The sequence below is a fragment of the Lissotriton vulgaris genome, chromosome 3_1 (assembly GCF_964263255.1).
Source record: "Lissotriton vulgaris chromosome 3_1, aLisVul1.2, whole genome shotgun sequence".
Lineage (NCBI taxonomy): Eukaryota > Metazoa > Chordata > Amphibia > Caudata > Salamandridae > Lissotriton > Lissotriton vulgaris.
Genome location: NC_141689.1, coordinates 1,382,511,938 through 1,382,529,214, shown reverse-complemented (window position 1 = coordinate 1,382,529,214; position 17,277 = coordinate 1,382,511,938). Strand labels below are relative to the sequence as shown.

Below are 17,277 nucleotides of genomic sequence, written 5' to 3'. Positions count from 1 at the left end.
GAAACCCATATCGGGGTTTGAGAGCTGAAGTGCTGGCGAAGAACTTTGTCGGAGAAATCAATCATTTTTACCGGGTTCTGGCTGTTAGCTGCAGAGAGGAAGTAGCGCAGGCGTTGCAACTTTAACTGCGGTTGCTGGTCTTAGCCCTTGGTGGTCCTGTCCTGATCCAATTTGGCTTTACCTGTCCTGATTCCGATCTACACCTGCCTACCTTTATGGTTCCTGCACTTTCGGGGTTCTGTCCTTTAAACTGACTCGTGGCCAGGGTTAGTTCTTCACACCCTTCTAGGTAAATATTAAATGTGGGTATTGTCATTGTACTGTTTCCTTCTCTCTTCCCACCCTCTTGTCAAATGCGTAAAGACTGCTTTATAAAAACTGCATATTTTCATTTTAAGCATTATTTTCCTAATTGAGAATTTTCTAATATTCAATGCTTGGATTATGACATTTTAGATAAATAGTTTAAACCTTTCCCGAGTTGTGGTTATTTTATGAGTGCAAATGATTCTATTTCTACCAATTATGCTAACACCCTGATTCATTAGGTTTCCAGGTACCGGTGACTAGGATTGGTAAGTCCAATGGTATAGGTCCTGAATGGTTAAAGCAAAACTTGATAAGAGTGTAGGTTTTACCTGTTCAAATTGAATATATATATATTTTATGGGTCCAGGTGAGTATGGTAAATAACGGGCAGGTGAACCTGCGCTCTAACAGTAGCCCCGTTTGCATTCAGAGGCCAGTCCCTAGCTGATTACATCAGAGTTGTGACAGGCATCTGAACACAAATATCTCTGCATCTGTCCCAATCACCTTAATTAAACACAGATTACCTCCTCACACTGGTGCTAAATTGTTTGGTGTTAAAAAAATTAATGAAAGCAACTTTAATGTGAATCACTGGAGCCAGGTGACAGGGACTCTGCTGTCTGCATGACCTTAATGCAAACAGCTGCTTGCGCCCCTCTGAAGATAGGCGCCCAGGGCCTGGGCCCAGGTCGCCAATTTCAAAAGCTGGCTCTGCGTTTTCCTTTGGAGCCACCAAGATACAAAGTCTGTATCAGGTAGAGGAGTGACTCACCAGTCACCACAGCAAGCGACAATCCCTTCTTGATAGATAGCACTACAGCATCAAAACGAAGCAGGAAGTATGTCGTTTTCAAAGGAAAATATAAAACCGCAGCTCTACACTTTCCATATACAGTTCTGGCAGCTTGCAATCTAATTATAAAAACGGTTAGCCATTGCTAAACACGACGATTCACTTTTAAATGTGTGTAATGTGCACAGTTTTAAAATCAACATTCCAAGAAAAAATATATATATTTACAACTCGCAAGCATTTTTTATTTTGTGCACAAATGTCCACAAATGTAGAGTTGAATTTTGCACGTCTTGTTTGTCCTCATAGTTTAAAGTGTGCAGTCACCCTTATTTAGGGATTAGTTGTTTCTGACTCTGATAAATACACAATACATGCATTAAATAATGTACTGTTACATTGACTGAGCTCATCGCTTGCACTTAGACTCCTGTATCCGCTCTCACCCACACCACTACTTATCACATGTTTATTTAACAATTGCTGCTGATTGCACTTTGCTCCATCTTCTCTTAAAGTGGTTGTTTTGCCGTGTGCATTGTAAAGACACAAGGCACACGCGTAACATTGGAGTGTCGCCATTTTATTGAGAGTGAAGCTCAGTGTAGATAATAATGTGGCGACCCGGAAATGACTCCCACGCTGGCCTCCTCTAGTGAGTTGGTTAATGTTTGATGGGATGTTTGCTGTCTTACTCAGACTGGACGTTCAACTCGACGAACGCCAAGGGCTTTGGCACTCTCCCTGGCAGCAATATCACCTCAGCTGCAGGATCTGTAGGCGGAGGAAGACCGCCCTAACGGGATTCATCCAAGCAAACATTAAGATGCCACCTGACACCCTGCGCTAAACTGCCTCGCTGGGATCTTTGAGGGTCTTCATTTAAATCCACCAAGCCTGACTGACTATATACCTCTGGCATCTTTCTCTATTTCTGTGTTGACGTTTCACGATATCAATAGCGACATGTCTTTCCCTGGCCTAAGGTAAGTGATAGCTTTAAAAAGTAAATATACCTGCATGGAACTTATTTAACAGACTATGAGATAACGTTTCCCATTTTATGCACCGTAAGAAGTGGGTTATTATTTTACGTGACCAGCAAGAAGGCAACACAGAGTTCAATCCAGGCCGCACGTAGCCTGCCTGATGTGAAGCATTCCAGTGCCTCACCAAGTGTAGTAAGTGCTAAATAAATGCAATGACAAATAATGTCTAAGATTGAAAACAGATGAGGAAGGGTCCTTCAAAAAATTGATTTGGAAAGAGCTCTCAAACAGCTGAAAATACACTTTGAATGTGTTTGGAATTCTGAACATGCTAGCGTTTGGCCAAAGAATGGAATAATAATAGGCCATATAGAGCTTTCAAGATCACATCCAGAAACATGCAATTGGGTTTTCATTTAGTAAGAACATACAGGAACTAGACCAGTTGAACCGAGGGAAACTGCGTTTTTTCTTCTGAATTATCTAAGAATACATTTGAATCAATTTATTAAAAACAAAGTGCCTGAGAATAAAGTTCTAGTGCCATCAGCAGATATCAAAGCTGGGTGAAAACCAGTATTTTCTAAGTCATGCAAGTGCTTTAGAGGTTGTGGCTATCAGCTAGAAACCCTGACACCTCGATTGTATTTGTCTCTATTTACTGGACCTCCAAAGTTTTTTGAGGTCATGCTCCAGACTTCATACTTCGAACTTTTATTATCACTATAGCTGCATTTTATTGGTAAAGACACACAATTGGTCTATAGATTATTAAAATGCATGAACTTTTCCTTAAACTAATTAAATAGATGTAACAGTAGACTGCATGATTTCGAATTTAAAATCGTAAATTCTGTACTTAAGAGAATTTTAAGTTTGATATTTTAGATTTTCAATTGCACAGCACTTTATGAAGTACCTACAGGACTTTAAAATCTGTGAAATCTGCAGGACTGCTGACTATATGACCCTGTGACGGGACAAGTAATGAGGGCCACTCGGTTTATTCAGTTACTAAATTCCTTTTTATTTTGGGATGATATGAATCCTTTTAATCAAAAGTTCATAGAGTACAAACAGTCTTCTTCCAAAGGGCTCCTGGACCTCTCTTCTACCTTACTCTCAGGCTTTCTCGGTCTTGCAGCAACCCTCAGGAGAAAACCAAATCACAAGACCATTAGATTTCAATTCCCTAATTTCTTCACCCTTCACCAAGGAAACACCTTTGTTAAAAGAACAGGCCATCAATGCTGGTTTAAGCAAAAACCCGGAATTCCCATACGAATTGCAGGGGTTGATATCCGTGCCGTTCCACTAACTGTTCTCTATCACAGAACTGGAGGTGGGACTAGATGGTATTGGAGGTTGAAACTTAAGTACCCCACACCTTCCCAGTACCGAAAATAAGCTCACCCAGACCCATACATACTCCCAGCACAAATTCAACCCTCAGGACAAGCAAGGGATTGTGCCACACTTGCCTGAGGCAAGTCCCAGCGGTCTCATCCCGTATGTCCACCCTCGGGTTCTCTCTCTCTCCTGGCCACCGCAATCTGAAGCCATCACCATAGGGAACTCGTCTCTACGTCTTCTCCTCAGGACTCGCCCGACCTTCATCCTCCGCTACCACGTCCGTTATTCCTTCGTCCACCCTCGCACCGCTGTTCATCTTCCTCCAAACCACCAAAGTCAATCCATCTGAGCCTCCATCTTCTTACGAGTATTGCCCCGCCTCCTCACACAACTAATTTTGGGTTGACCAGCCATACTTTTCCAGGTCAAAAAGTAGAGAAACACTAGATTGCGTTGTTCCAGTGCCCCAGGGTCCTTGCTTTGCTCATCAAGTCGGGCACGCTACAGACCCATTGCTCAATTCCTCCTGATGCTGACAGTTGTTATCAATTAGCAGTTTATAATGTCGTGTTAGGAATGTTTCTGTAGTGAGTCATTTATGAGATTTTAAATATTGTTTTATAATTGTTCTTCAGATCAGCCTCTCTGGATGATTTTAGGAACATATTTTTAGCCTTACTGTTCTGTATCTTAGACATAACATTGCTGTTTAGGGTTTCCAGACCTGGCCCTTTTGACAGGTTTATCCCCAAACCTTTTGCCTTTTGTCACCTATTTTTCTGACCCTGATTTTGTTGGCAATATGATTTTTGGCACTTTACCACTACTGATCAGTGCTAAAGTGCATATGCTCTCTGTATAAATTGTGATATGATTGGCCATTCATGAATGGCATATTTGATTTACTGGTAGATCCCTAGTAAAGTGAAGTGAGTGTGACAGGACATGCAAATCAAATGTTACTGGTGGGCTTGCAGCACTGGATGTGCCTCCCACATGAGTAGCCCTGTAAATGTGTCTCAGATTTACCACTGCAGTGTCGGCGAGTGCAGTTATAAACTGCCATGTTGATCTGCCAAGTGTACCCACTTGCCAGTCCCAAATCTTCCCTTTCCTTACATATAAGGCCCCTCTAAGGTAGGCCCAAGGTACCTCCATGGGCAGGGTTCAGTGTATGTGAAAGGTAGAACATGTACTGGTGTGTGTGATATGTCCTGGTAGTGAAATACTGTGTATTTCGTTTTTAACTATGAAAAGGCTGTCTGTCCCATAGGCTTATCATTGAGGTTGTACTGTAACATTTTTATAAGTATAACTTTCCATGGGTACACGATAGAGAAATGGAGTTTAGACTCTCTGAACTCAGAATTTATTTAACACACCTTTAGGTAAAGGTGGTTTTAAAATTACGTGTTTCAAAATGCCACTTTTAGAAAGTGGCCATTTTCTTACTTTACCATCCTATGTGCATCTGACTGTTTGTGCATTTAGTGTCTGCTGTTGAAGTGACAGGAGCTGGAGATGTGCATTCACTCTAGATCGTCACAAGGTGGTTGAGGTGTGTCCTGCCTTGCCTGGGTAACTCATCCCTGGGCTGAATAAACCTGGTCTGTATTTAGAGTGGTGGGAGCAGTTTCGCTTGCACTTGAATAGGCTGTGTCTCCTTTTCACAGTGCTGTCTCTGCCACCTGTGGTCATGCTGCATCAAGGAATACAGGACTGTTTTGGACTTGGTTCAGAGACCCTTGCCACAAAGAGAACATTGAGAAAATGGGGTATAAGTATTAGACCTAAACCCCCAGTACTTTAGATTACTTCAAGAAACAAGAGTGCCTTGCCAAAAAGAAGAGGTGATGGACTGTGTTAGGACCGCTGCCTTTTCTGAGTGAGGAGTGGGTTGGCCTGCAGTTGCTGCTTTTGTCTGTGGTGGAAGAAATGGACTGCCTCTTTTTGCCCTGCTGTGGTATCCTGCTTGTGAAGAATCTCCAAGGGCTTATGTGTGCTGGCCTCCTGTTGGAAGCCTCAGGGATACAAAAGACTTCAAGAAAGTCTGGAGAGCACTTTCCCCTTAAGGTACCCTTTGCAAAGAAGTAAGCTCATGGTGAACACTTTAATTTCTGGTGCCCGAGCTGAGAAAACTCCAATCGGGCTTCTCCCATGTTGTCAGGTGCTTGCCGCAAGCGTGGTCTTTGCTTGGGCCAAGAAGTACCCCCCTTGCGGACATGCCTGAGTTGAAGAGGGAGCCCAGTCCCCTGAACAACCTGAGGCCTTCCTGTAGTAGTCATGCACTGGGAGCAGAAAGCAGAATACTCAACGCAGCTGCCTTTGAGAGATGGCAGCCGCAATCTAAATTGAAGAGCACCACCTGGAGACCCGGGAGTGGTAAGGCAGAGTTGACAACACAGCCACCATGAGAGACGGCAGCCACAACCCTGGTTTGAGAGCACTGCCTGGAGGACTGCAACCAAGGTCTGTCGGCTCAGCAGGAGGCCAGAGAAGCGATTTGGCTCCTCTGCCAGCCATGTAGTGTGGCCATGATTCCTGCAAGGACTCGGGGCGACGGAATGGCTCCCTGTACTCCGGGTTAGGTGGTCAGAGATTATCAGCAGCAGCGCCGCAAGCTGGCGGGCAGCTGCAGGGGATCACTTGATGGTGGAGACCAGTCAAGATCTGTCGAGTGGAATGCCCCATCAGGCCCTTCTCCCCTATTTCTGATGATCAGGGCTCATACCTTGGGGCATTTGCTTTAAAGCGCAATACCTGGAGAAACCTCGACGGAGGCCCCTGGCTCATGGAGTAGCAATCTAGCGCAGCAATTACCATATTCTCTGTTGTAGGTTGGCAGGAGGCCCATGAGCCTACTTATAGATAACAGGGACACCGAATACTATATAATAGGAGCACAGGTGCCGCTCTTTGTGTGTTTATGGCATGGCTTCGTAATCTCTACGCTATGGAGGACTTGTGGTGGTCTGTTGATGTCATTTGTGTTGTATTTCACTACAGGCTCCTGAGGTTATAATAAGTTTCATTTTAGTCCTGGTGACACGATAACAAGTACCATTTCTAGGAACTACCTAGTATTTACAGTGATGGTGTTAGGTCTAATTTTCATCATATTTTATGACATATGCACCATATAAGTCTTGACTTTAGCGCACCAGCTATGATGTTATGCCTACTATTTTCTAACGTGTGCAAGCCATGAGTGTTTATTATATAGCACTAATTGTGATGTTATGAGAGTAGCCTTCTGACAAAGTTATTTTATGATCTTGCCATGTCATGACAATTGCCTAGTTGGCAAAGTGATTCATGTGATTGTGATCGAATGTGTTTTATGTATAATACACACAAAATGTTTATATAACTTTGTGTAGAGTCTCTTTTTATGGTGTGCCTAATGTGTCACTGGTGAGTGTGTGTGTTGCACAAACACTTTACAAATTGCCTCTGGGATAAGCCTGACTGCTCTGCCACACTATCAAGTGGGTGAACAGGTGTGTGTAACTCCCTTACCCTGACTAGAGTGGTGATTTCTGCCTGGCTTAGATGCATACCCTAGCCAACCAGAAACCCCATTTCTAACAAGGGGCGAGTTGTATGCCAGAATGTATTTTTGTTTATTTTTGTTATCTATTTATGAATCTTTTTTATCCATTAGTTCCCTTCAATCTGAGTGACTGCACAACGCCTATGAACATTATTCACATTCTGCCTAAAATAGACCATTTCTCTTTAGTGACAGTGACAAATTTGGTTCAAAGTGTGTTTTATACTATGCATTTTTATTTTAACATTAAATAGCAGTAATTTATTTTGCCTGTATTTTGGAGGTCTACTTAGTTTATGATGTATAGAGAGTTTAGAGTGCACTGTAACATTATAACTTCTTGCCATTGGAGTGCTTGCTTAGGTGGCAATTTGTTCTTATCTCCTTCACAAATAATAAACTGCCTGGCACACCTGAAAGTGTGTTATTTATTAAACCTCACAAGTAAAACAACCACACCAGTGAATGATTTAAATTCTTACTGCAAGCATATGGCAGACATACGATGATGGCTGCATATATTTTCTTTTAATTTGATGGCATATACTTGCATTAAAAAATGTACCCATTGTACCAGATTGTGACGGCCAGACCTGCTTGCCTTGCCCATGCTTGTATAAATTGCACGTACTTCCATCTGACCAGGCCTCTATCTTTATTCGAAAATGATCCAATTGTGAATCTTCATCCTCTCCAAATTCGTGAAGTCTTTTAAAAAACTTCTCAAATGAGACGGATCACACCAAAGTGGAGTTAATAAAAAAATATAAGGCAGCATGAAAATATTCATCTAAAGTAGAATTCTGGCAGAAGAAATAAAATAGCTAAACCAATTTCTTGTACGTGAATTTTCCAGAAGGAAATGTATTTTCAAAACACTTCTCCCGCAAATACCTTTCAGCTAGAACACTCCACATAAGATCCAATTATCAACAAGGTGATAAAGACATGATTTCTGACTGCCGGTATTCAGTTTAAGAAAAAGTTCCATGGCTAAATAAAAACAAAACAAATTAACTCCATTAAACACCAATAAATAGTTCTAAGATGCATCTGGAATCAACTTTACTTTCTACATCATATTTCTTCTGGTGTACACCTGGATCCAGTAAAAAAAAAAAAAAAAAAAACACTGGTAACTATAATCATTTAGGTGTAATAGTCCTGATAGTTCGTAGCTGTTTCTGCAGCATGCCCATTTTAAACTTAAACATATACCCCTGGAAAAAGTTTCCATTTACATATGCATAGTATGGATAGGACTCACAAAGTCAGAAATGTCCACTTTATTTATGGCGGCGGTAAATCAAAAACATCTAAGTTGCTCAGGCAACATGTTTGTAGCTATTGTGTAACTAGCTGAAGCGTAGGATATGCATTAATGTGGAAACATGAGAGTTCCCAAATATATTTACATGAAGCAAGCAGAGATGGCATAGAGTACTCGTGGTCAAGCAATGAATGTTGAAATCACCACAAAGGAGAAGACTTTAGAATTTGCCACAAGAGTTTTGCACAGCTGTCACTACACTTACAATCATGCCTAAAGTACATCTAAATTGACATACCAAACACGGGTGGAGTGAAGAAGTCAAATAAAAACACAACTGGTGGTATGCGTAAAAAATATGATTTCTCAGGTAAAATTAAAGAAATAATATGAATAGAAGTAACATTTTGCATTTCTCTGACCCTGCACACAAGCGAGCAATGCTTCCAAGGAGAGTATGAGTCGAGTTCTAGAAATAGGTGTAAGTCTGTTTTCCACATAAATATTAATGATTTTCGTTAAAATACAGGCAATATGAACATGGGCATGTTAGGTGCCACTGGAAATGTTTGTGATTCACAAACAGTCCTAAATTCTGCCATTGCATTAATTTACTAATTCCTTAGGTTACAGCGTATGTTAGCAATCACACTGAACTAGGGGGCAGATTTACAAGCCCCTTGCGCCTCTTTTACGCCGCTGTTGCGTCACTTTTGTGACCCAGCGGCGGCGCAAAAGATGTGCCATGGTGCGGGGTATTTACAACATGACGCATCTGGGAGAGGCGTCACGTTGTGAAGCCCTGCGCCAGAAGTAGGCGTTCCTGCACAGGAGGGGAGGGGGGGGGGGCATTCCGGCGCAGGAACGCCTCCCAAAAGTGGCTGAGTGAAATCTACAAGATTTCACTCAGTCACTTTTGAGCCCATGCTGCGTCAAACCCTGCGCTTGCTTGAAGCAGGCGTAAGGATTGATGCAGTATTGTACAGATAGGGCCCCCCAGAGCATTGCTAGAGCTGCGTCACGCTTGCGACGCAACTCCAGCAATGTGCTGCCTTTACGGCACAGATGCGTCATGCATCTGTGGCGTTTTTGCCCCATGGTGCGCCGCATTGTAAATGCAGCGCATCCATGGTGGCGGAGCTGCGGCGCACAATAACTGGCGCATCCCTGCTGATATGCAGGGATGCGCCACTTATTGTAAATCTGCCCTTGAGTGTTTTACACTTAAATAAATAAATAAAATCATACGTTTTTATATAGCGCCTTTCACCGTAAGGTCTCAAGGCGCTTGCTTTGGGAACCCGTCCTGGCTTTTCCCTGCGAGATAACCCCTACTGGGCATCCCCAAGGTGATAGCCAGGCATCCCATTGCGGTGGGGCCGTAGTGGAGATTAAGCAGGCTATTGCCCAGAGTTGCAGAGTGTGAACCCATGATTCGAGTAGGCACCGAGGCGAGAATTATCGAGTCCGTGGACATTTTGAGCTCAAGACCCTGCCGCGTCGGGGATTGAACCCTGGTCCCGGGTCTGACCTCTACGTCCGGGTCTGCCTCCTCTAACCATACCGACTTAAACTTCCTTTCTACTCTTTGACGTTCTTTGTGCACTGTCTAAGGAAAGATATGCGCTCTTCAGATGTTTTAAATATGTCACTTCTGTCAGTCTTTCAGTTCCGCCCACTTGAATGACCAGGTAAAACCAAGCATTGTTTAAATTAAACATTTACTGTGACCAAATCAATGTCTCATGTAGACTACTTTTCACAAAGTACAAATATCTGAAAAGACCAGTACTCAAACCACCACCTCTTTCAACAAAGATTGTCCACGTTGAACATTAAGAGAGACCTCTTAATCCTCTTAGCTTGCTGCTAATTATATTTTTTTTTGCGTTTTTATATAGCACGGACATTACCCATAGGTGGCAGAGCACTTAGCAATAGAGTGAAGAATGTTAAATGAGAAAATCAGAGTAACAGGTTAGTAGGTGACAATACACATAGCCACTATGGTTATTCATGGAAAGAGCTACGTATTTAAAAGTTAAATAATCATAACAGATTACATATTTAGAAAAAAATGTAATTGATTATGGTTACACAAATACATATAATACATTTACAGAGTTAAAGTGGAAAATCGTTATACCTCTCAAGTGTCATGTAGTAGTCAGGGTCACGCCATTAACAGTGAGAGCGTACGCCCGATGGGGAGCTTGGAGAGGAGTGTTATTGAGAAAAATGACCTTGGAAGAGAACAGTTTTAAGGTCAGTTTTAAAGATCCGTTAGGAGGTGGTGGTGTGAAGGTTTGGAGGTAGCAAATTCCAAATTCTACTTGCATTACTGGAGAAAGATTGTGCCATAAGGGCCTTAGTATGAGTTTGGCGGTGCAGGAGCGGGACCACCTCGCTCCCCACTGCCAAACCGTTATAGAAACCACCCACCAGAACAGGAGTTTTCTCCTGGTCTGGCGGACAGTTCATCGGCATTCCCAGGGTGGTGCCCATGCCGTACATTCACATGGCGTGAGGCACTAAGGGCCCCTGTAGGGCCCCATTTTCTTTTTCCCCACCACACTTTACATGGCTGTCGCACTGCCATTAAAAGTGTGGCGGTGACAAAACTCGTGATATGCTTGGCAGGGCTGCAGCGGCCCGCCAAGCATATTGCAACCTCACGACTGCCTTGGCACCGCCAGGAATCTCCGGCGGTTGTGGTGGTCACAGGGTAGCCTGACCGACATGGTCCTAAGAGTGCGGTTGGAGGACAGCCACTGCTGCGTCCTTACGAGTCTGGCGGTTTGTGGAAAGCCAGACTCATAATAAGTCCCAAGTCTTTCCCTTTCAAAAGTTGGAGGTTCAAACAGCATATTTTCAGCTTTTCGTGAAGGTGAAGAGCTACCTGAAATCCCGAGTTTGCCTGCTAGGTAGCAAGGGGTGGTAGTGTGAATGGCTTTATGGGTGATGCAAGCAGTCTTGTATATGGTCCTAGCTTCAATAGGAAGACTGCGAAAAGTTATCAATATAAGTGAGATATGGTAATTTCTTTTGGCCCCATAGACAAAATGCTCAGCTGAGTGGAAAATGGATTTTAAAGGAGCTATAGAAGGGTCTTGAGGAGGCGTGCCAGGAGAGAATTACAGTAGTCCAGTCTGGAGAGTACCAAATATTGGGCAAGAGTTTTCAGAACTTGCTCAGGAATGTAGCGTGGAATACCCCAGAGAAGGCGCAGTTAGAAACGTGCATCCTTGGTCATGGTGCTAATTTGGGATTGAAGGTTAAGTCTTTTGTCCAGGATGACACCTATCGATTTGGCACTGTCAACGACAGTAGGTTTACTGTTAAGAATGTTCAGATTATCCATCCAAGATTGAACGGGAGGTGGAGAGTTTGAGGTAGAGATAAGAAGTAATTCGGTTTTAGAGGGCTTCAGTTTTAAGTGATGAGACTTCATCCAATCTTAGATAGAGTTAAGGGTGGTGGAGAGAAGTCAGATGTCATGTCTGGAGGGCATCTTGAGGTGGAGTTGCGTGCCGTCAGCATAGAGGTAATAACAGATCCCGCACACTTATAATTATAACCATGTTCACCCAAAAACACTGGATACAATTTATCCTTCAACTTGTAAATATATAAGGACTTCTAGATGGTGGATACTCTAGGTTGTTAACCCTTTCACTGCCAGGGTTTCTGGGGATTTCAATGCATTTTCCGATGTATTTACACATCATAAGGGCAGTGAAAAGGATTTAAGGATATATTTGTGATTTGGAAATGGGGTGTGGCTAACAATAGTGCAGCAGGGACAGTGGCTCCAGGGCGCAGGGCTGTGGGAGGCCTTGGTGAGACCCTAACTTAATTGCCTTTTACTACAAATCTGAGAGAATGGGTGCCCTTTACCTAGCTTGCATAATGGCCTGTAGCACGCTTGCTGGGCCACTGTCGGAAAGAGATAGGTAAACAAGTGGAACAGAACAAGAAAACATTGGCTTACCTTGTATCAAACATTATGATAAGAAGTACCTTTTAATATGACTATCTTTCAGGAGGCCAATCAGTGTCCCAGTTTACGCAATACTGGGAAGATTATTTTCATGTGAAGCCTTATTCATTAAGATACCCACACCAGGCTTTGCAAAAAAAACAATTCCTACTTGAAGGGCATTAACAAGAGGAAATGTGTTATTTTTTCATATAAAATGATGCACTACATGTTTGCTGCAGTACACAACAGACATCCAATGCATGGGAAGTTTCTGAGGTATGTTGACTTAGGGCTCGATTATGAGCAACGGTGGCCGTCTTCAGACTGCACTACTACAATTAGCGCAGTCAGACTCCGCAGAAAAAGTAAAACCTTTCTACGACTTAATCAGACCTGATTTTTCAGTCAGGCATTGGACACAAGAACACACGGATATCCTTAGTTCCCTACAAGCTGACATGATAGCTTCAAAACACGTGCTTACACGTGTAAATGACCGCCACCTGGTTATGCGTATTATAGCGGGTCAATCTGGGTACACTTACCTAACCTTCAATGAAGGAAAAACCGTACCTATATCATACAAATCACACCTGTACATAAACGCTGCAATGCACTTTGCATCTACAGAAAAAACCCTGACAGCAGTACAGACCACTGTAGTAAGAGAAAGAACACTTACTCAGGGGAAACGCATAATTGCCGTAACTCCGGTACCAGCCTTGGAGGCTGCTACAAAGGCAAGCGTTCCTAATGCTAAAGCCTTACATCCAAGATGGATACAATGGGCTAATTCTCTCACTACAACGGATGTAGAACGCGGGTATGACCCTAGTCTGAGAACACAAGCATTCCTGTAATATGATCAAGAATATCATCTACCAAATGAAATTATGCCTATTGATCAGTATGAATACATCATGGGGGCGTGGCCAAGTGGGCTAAGATGGCGGTCACACATTAAGTGTGCTCTTGGACCCCTCCGCTATCCGCCTGCAATCTGCCCGTCCTGGTCGCCATCTGGCCGTGATACTTAGCGCCCCAGCTCCCCTTGCGACTTACCCGTGTGTGGTCCTGCCTGCGGGGACTCCGGGCACCGGTGTGTGCTGGTGATTGCCGGAGGACTTGAGGTAAAATGTCGGCTGTCGGTGGCAGTCTGTCGCCCGGGACTGAGCCGCCTGGGCTCTGAGCACAATTGCTGGCCCGAGTTAGGAGGTCCTTGGGGAGCGGCAGACTTTGGTGGGGCCGCAGCAGTTTGGAGGCTGCTTGCCCTGTCCTGATGTCCTGCCCGCACAGGCTTTGGTGGATTCTGGACCTCCCCCTGCTGCCCTGACTGTGTGGTGCTGCGGGCACGAGGCTATCTACTGACCTCCGCCCGCGGCCGAGTTTCTGTGTATTCCCTACGGGAGCCTGAATTTGAAGCAGAGGTGAGGTGGCTGTTGTGGCCTGAAGGTTTTCCGCTCCCCATCCTGTGTTTTGCCCCTGCGGGCTCTGGTGGCTTCTGCACCCCCCGCTGCTGTGCCTGAGTGGTGCCGCTGGTGCGGGGCTGTTTCCCGACCTCCACCCGCGGCACTTGTGGAGTCCCCGAGGTGTTGCCCATTTCAGCCATCATCTCGGACGGCGTGAGCTTGCATTTTGGGCTGGGGTGAGGCACTGCTTGGGCCCAGGACACTGCGGCTTCGGGGGTTGTCTGCCCCCCTCCCTCCTCCGTGCAGGGAGGAGGTCCGCTTTGGTGGCGGTCCGCGGCAGATGAAGTGCCTCTAGTGCGGGGCTGTCTCAATTGTGACCTCCCTGGGGGGTAACCTCCATTTCGGCCATCATTGCTTGGCAAAGACTTGCTTCACTCACTACTGGACTCCAGCTCGCCTGCGGCGTTGCTGCGGTGCCGGTCGCCAAGTCGGGTCGAGGGGGTTGGTGGTGGTGAGGAGACTGGGACGTGGAGTGACGGTCTAGAGGAGGTGCGGCCTGACCCTGGTGGTGAGTCTTAGCTGCGGAGGGGGAGGCCGGGGTCTGTGGTGAGTGGGCCCCCCGCCCCTGGCCTGTCCGTGTGCTCTGGGCGTTGGGAGGGGCTGCAGCTGGTTGGGCCTGTCGCTCTGCTCGCCTTGCCTGCTGCGGGTCTGTCCTCCTGGGCCTGAGTACTCTATCACTTGCCATATTGGGATTGTGCCATTGATGTCTATGTGGGACCTGGAGAGGGGATGCTGCCTGCATCTGCTGCTGGACTCCTAGGGCGGGCCGTTCTTGTTCCCTGGCTGGCTCTGTCTTCCTAGAGCTGCCCTTGGGCCTGTGGTAGCCTGGAACCCTCATTGCCGGCCCTTTGTTGCTCTTGTTCCCTGGTTGGCCCTATCTTCCTGGAGCTGTCCTTGGGTCTGCGGTCTTCTGAACACCCCTCGTCAGCCCTCTACCGCCCTTGTTCCTTGGTCGGACTTGTTCTCCTGGGGCGGTCTTTGAGTCTGTGGTATTTGGGGCCTCCCTGGACAGCTGGCGCCTCAGTTGTCGATGCCCCTCCTTTGAGGGACTGCGAGGCAGGTGACTGACCACACACAACGAGCGGTGGGTGGCTCTGTCGGTTGGGCCCCCCCTTTTTGGTGCCTTTGGATTTGTTGAGGGCGCCTGCTGGGGGCTGTTGATCCTTCTGTGAAGAGGTCTTGGACGCTGAGTCTGGGTGGGTGCTGCCTCCCACTGCGCCCAGAGCCCAGCGGGGATCCATTCACCTGCACCACCCACGTGGAGTGGGAACTGACTGGACATTCCCTTTGCGCCCACTGTCTTGTCTTGCTTTGCCCTGGGAGAGTCCGGTGCGGTCTAGGGTCCTGGACGCTGGGACCTCACTTCGGCTCTGGGACCTCCTTGGGGTGGCTGAGTTGAACCATGCTTTGAATCTGTGTCCTTTGACCTTGGTTGGTGGCCCCTGCCATGGAGACCTGCTACCGGGTCTGTAGGGTTCCAACATCATTGTATGGTGACCAAGGGCAGTGACAGGGCGGCTAGAACCCCGGCCACTCAGACCAAGATGGATTGCTTTACTACCACGGATGCTGGGGCGTGGGGGGGAACTATGGACAGGGGGGGCCCCACCGGCTACAGACTTGACAAATATTCTTCAGGCGATACATACCTCGCAGTTCTCCATGGAGGGTAAGATCGCTGAGGTCCAGGCGGACATCACCCTCATCCGGAGGAATGCAGTGGGCCAGATTATGGAGATGGAGTCTCGCATCTCCACGGTGGAGAATGATGTCCAGCAGCTTAAGGAGCAGGTCGCCCGGCTTCAGTCTCACACTCGGGAGCTTCATCGGAGGGCGGAGGATGCAGAAAATAGGTCCCGCCGCAATAACCTTCGCCTGGTGGGGTTTCCGGAGGGAGTGGAGCAGGGCCGCCCAGCAGACTTCATAGACAAGTGGTTTCGCTCATGGATCACTGAGGGCTCCCACTCTCCGTGGTTCACGATTGAGCGAGCACACCACTCCTTTGCCCCTAGACAGCCTCCAGGAGCGACCCCCAGGCCCATCATCATGCGAATTCTCAATTTCAAGGATCGTGATTCCATCCTGGTCGAGGCCCGCAAGCAACAGAGTCTTCGCTATGAAAATCACACCATCATGGTTTTCCCTGACTACACTCGGGAGGTCCAGGGTCAGCGCCGCTCGTTTGGGAAGTTAAGCAAAAGCTGCATGCCCTTAACATTCAGTAAAGGCTCCTTTTTCCGGCACGCTTGCGAGTGGTGTTCTCCAACAAGACCTTATTCTTTGATACCCCTGAGGAGGCTTGGACTTGGGCCACGGAAGAGCGGCCCTTGCAGGCCGGGACCGACCTCCATCAGCGGGAGGGGTGCCTAGTGGGTCGGGCATCCAGGGGGTTCCTGGCCCCCGGCCTCAGTGCAACCGCTCCCGGCGATGCCGTGGCCAGAAGCGGGCCCGTTTGGACTCTCCGCTGGGTTCCTCTTGGCAGCGGCCCGCCTCCGGGTGAGCCCTCGATGGTTCAGCGGTCTGGCTTCTCGGGTCGCCTGGACCCTGAGAACTCCTCACCCCAGCCTTCACTGCTGGACCTCCCCAACACTGACCTATTGCGCAGCCCGATGCTCACCAGGGATCCCGCTTGAGCCTGTCTCTGCCTGCTGGGCTTGGCTCCGCGGCAGGAGATGGCAGCTCATCTCATTACTACTCCAACATTAGACAGGCTTATCTACACACATCCTGCAATGAGGAGGGGTCCTCGAAGTTTCCCAGCACGTTTCCAGTTTTTAGTTTGGTTTTTTGCTAGTTTCTACTGTTAGGGTGACAGATGCTTCCGTTCCTGAAGTATAGGGTGTGGGGTGGTGCTTGGGTTTGGGTGGGGGGACAGTTGTCCCGGGTTTTCTTGTTTGTTCTTTGTTGCTGTTCTGCCAGCAATATTGCCTCATCTTGTGACATCCACACAGTGATTGACATTGTCCTTCTATGTCTCATACTCCACGCGCTGGCACCACTAAGCTCTCTGCTTATGCTGGGCGCTCGATTATTACCTCAGTCTCTCCATGTTCGACAACCAAACTAGTCTTGCCTCCCTTCATAATGTGTCATGGAACGTTAATGGCCTACTGGATAAGGTTAAGCGGACTGCAGTCTTGCGCTATGGCCAGCGGCACAAAATAGACATATTGCTGCTTCAGGAGACCCACCTGGTAGGCAACCGTTGCCCCTTTCTGGTGCACTATGGGTGTGGTGGGATTTGGCACTCGCGGGTAGTGGTCCTGCCGCGCCGCGCCCTTTCTTTTGTCGAGCATACAGTCATCCACGATCCGGGGGGTTGCTTTGTTATTTTGGAGGGGCGCATCGGGACTCAACCCTTGAATTTGATACCTGTCTACTCTCCCCCGTCCCTGCTGGCCTCCACGCTCCGGTGCCTTGTTCCACGGGTAGCTGCCTTACCTCCCGGGACCACAGTAGTTGGGGGGGACTTCAACCCGGTTATGGGCCTGAACCTTGACTCTGTTACAGCCCCTTCTGTCTCTCGGGTTTCCCATTCCTCACTCCTCTCGAATTT

At 46.8% G+C, this 17,277-nt stretch overlaps 1 protein-coding gene across 3 annotated transcripts in view; it reads left to right on the top strand.

Annotated features, from left to right (window-relative positions):
• Positions 1-1,795: 1,795 nt before the first annotated feature.
• Positions 1,796-17,277, top strand: part of LOC147727940 (stimulated by retinoic acid gene 6 protein-like) — a 665,438-nt gene continuing 649,956 nt past the window's right edge. The window contains exon 1 of one of the 3 annotated variants that reach the window (XM_086961854.1): positions 1,796-2,091. In XM_086961854.1, the coding sequence (XP_086817980.1) occupies positions 2,072-2,091 (20 nt within the window). In that variant the 5' untranslated portion in view covers positions 1,796-2,071. The remainder of the gene's footprint in view (positions 2,092-17,277) is intronic. The other 2 variants (XM_086961856.1, XM_086961855.1) reach the window with 2 other exon arrangements.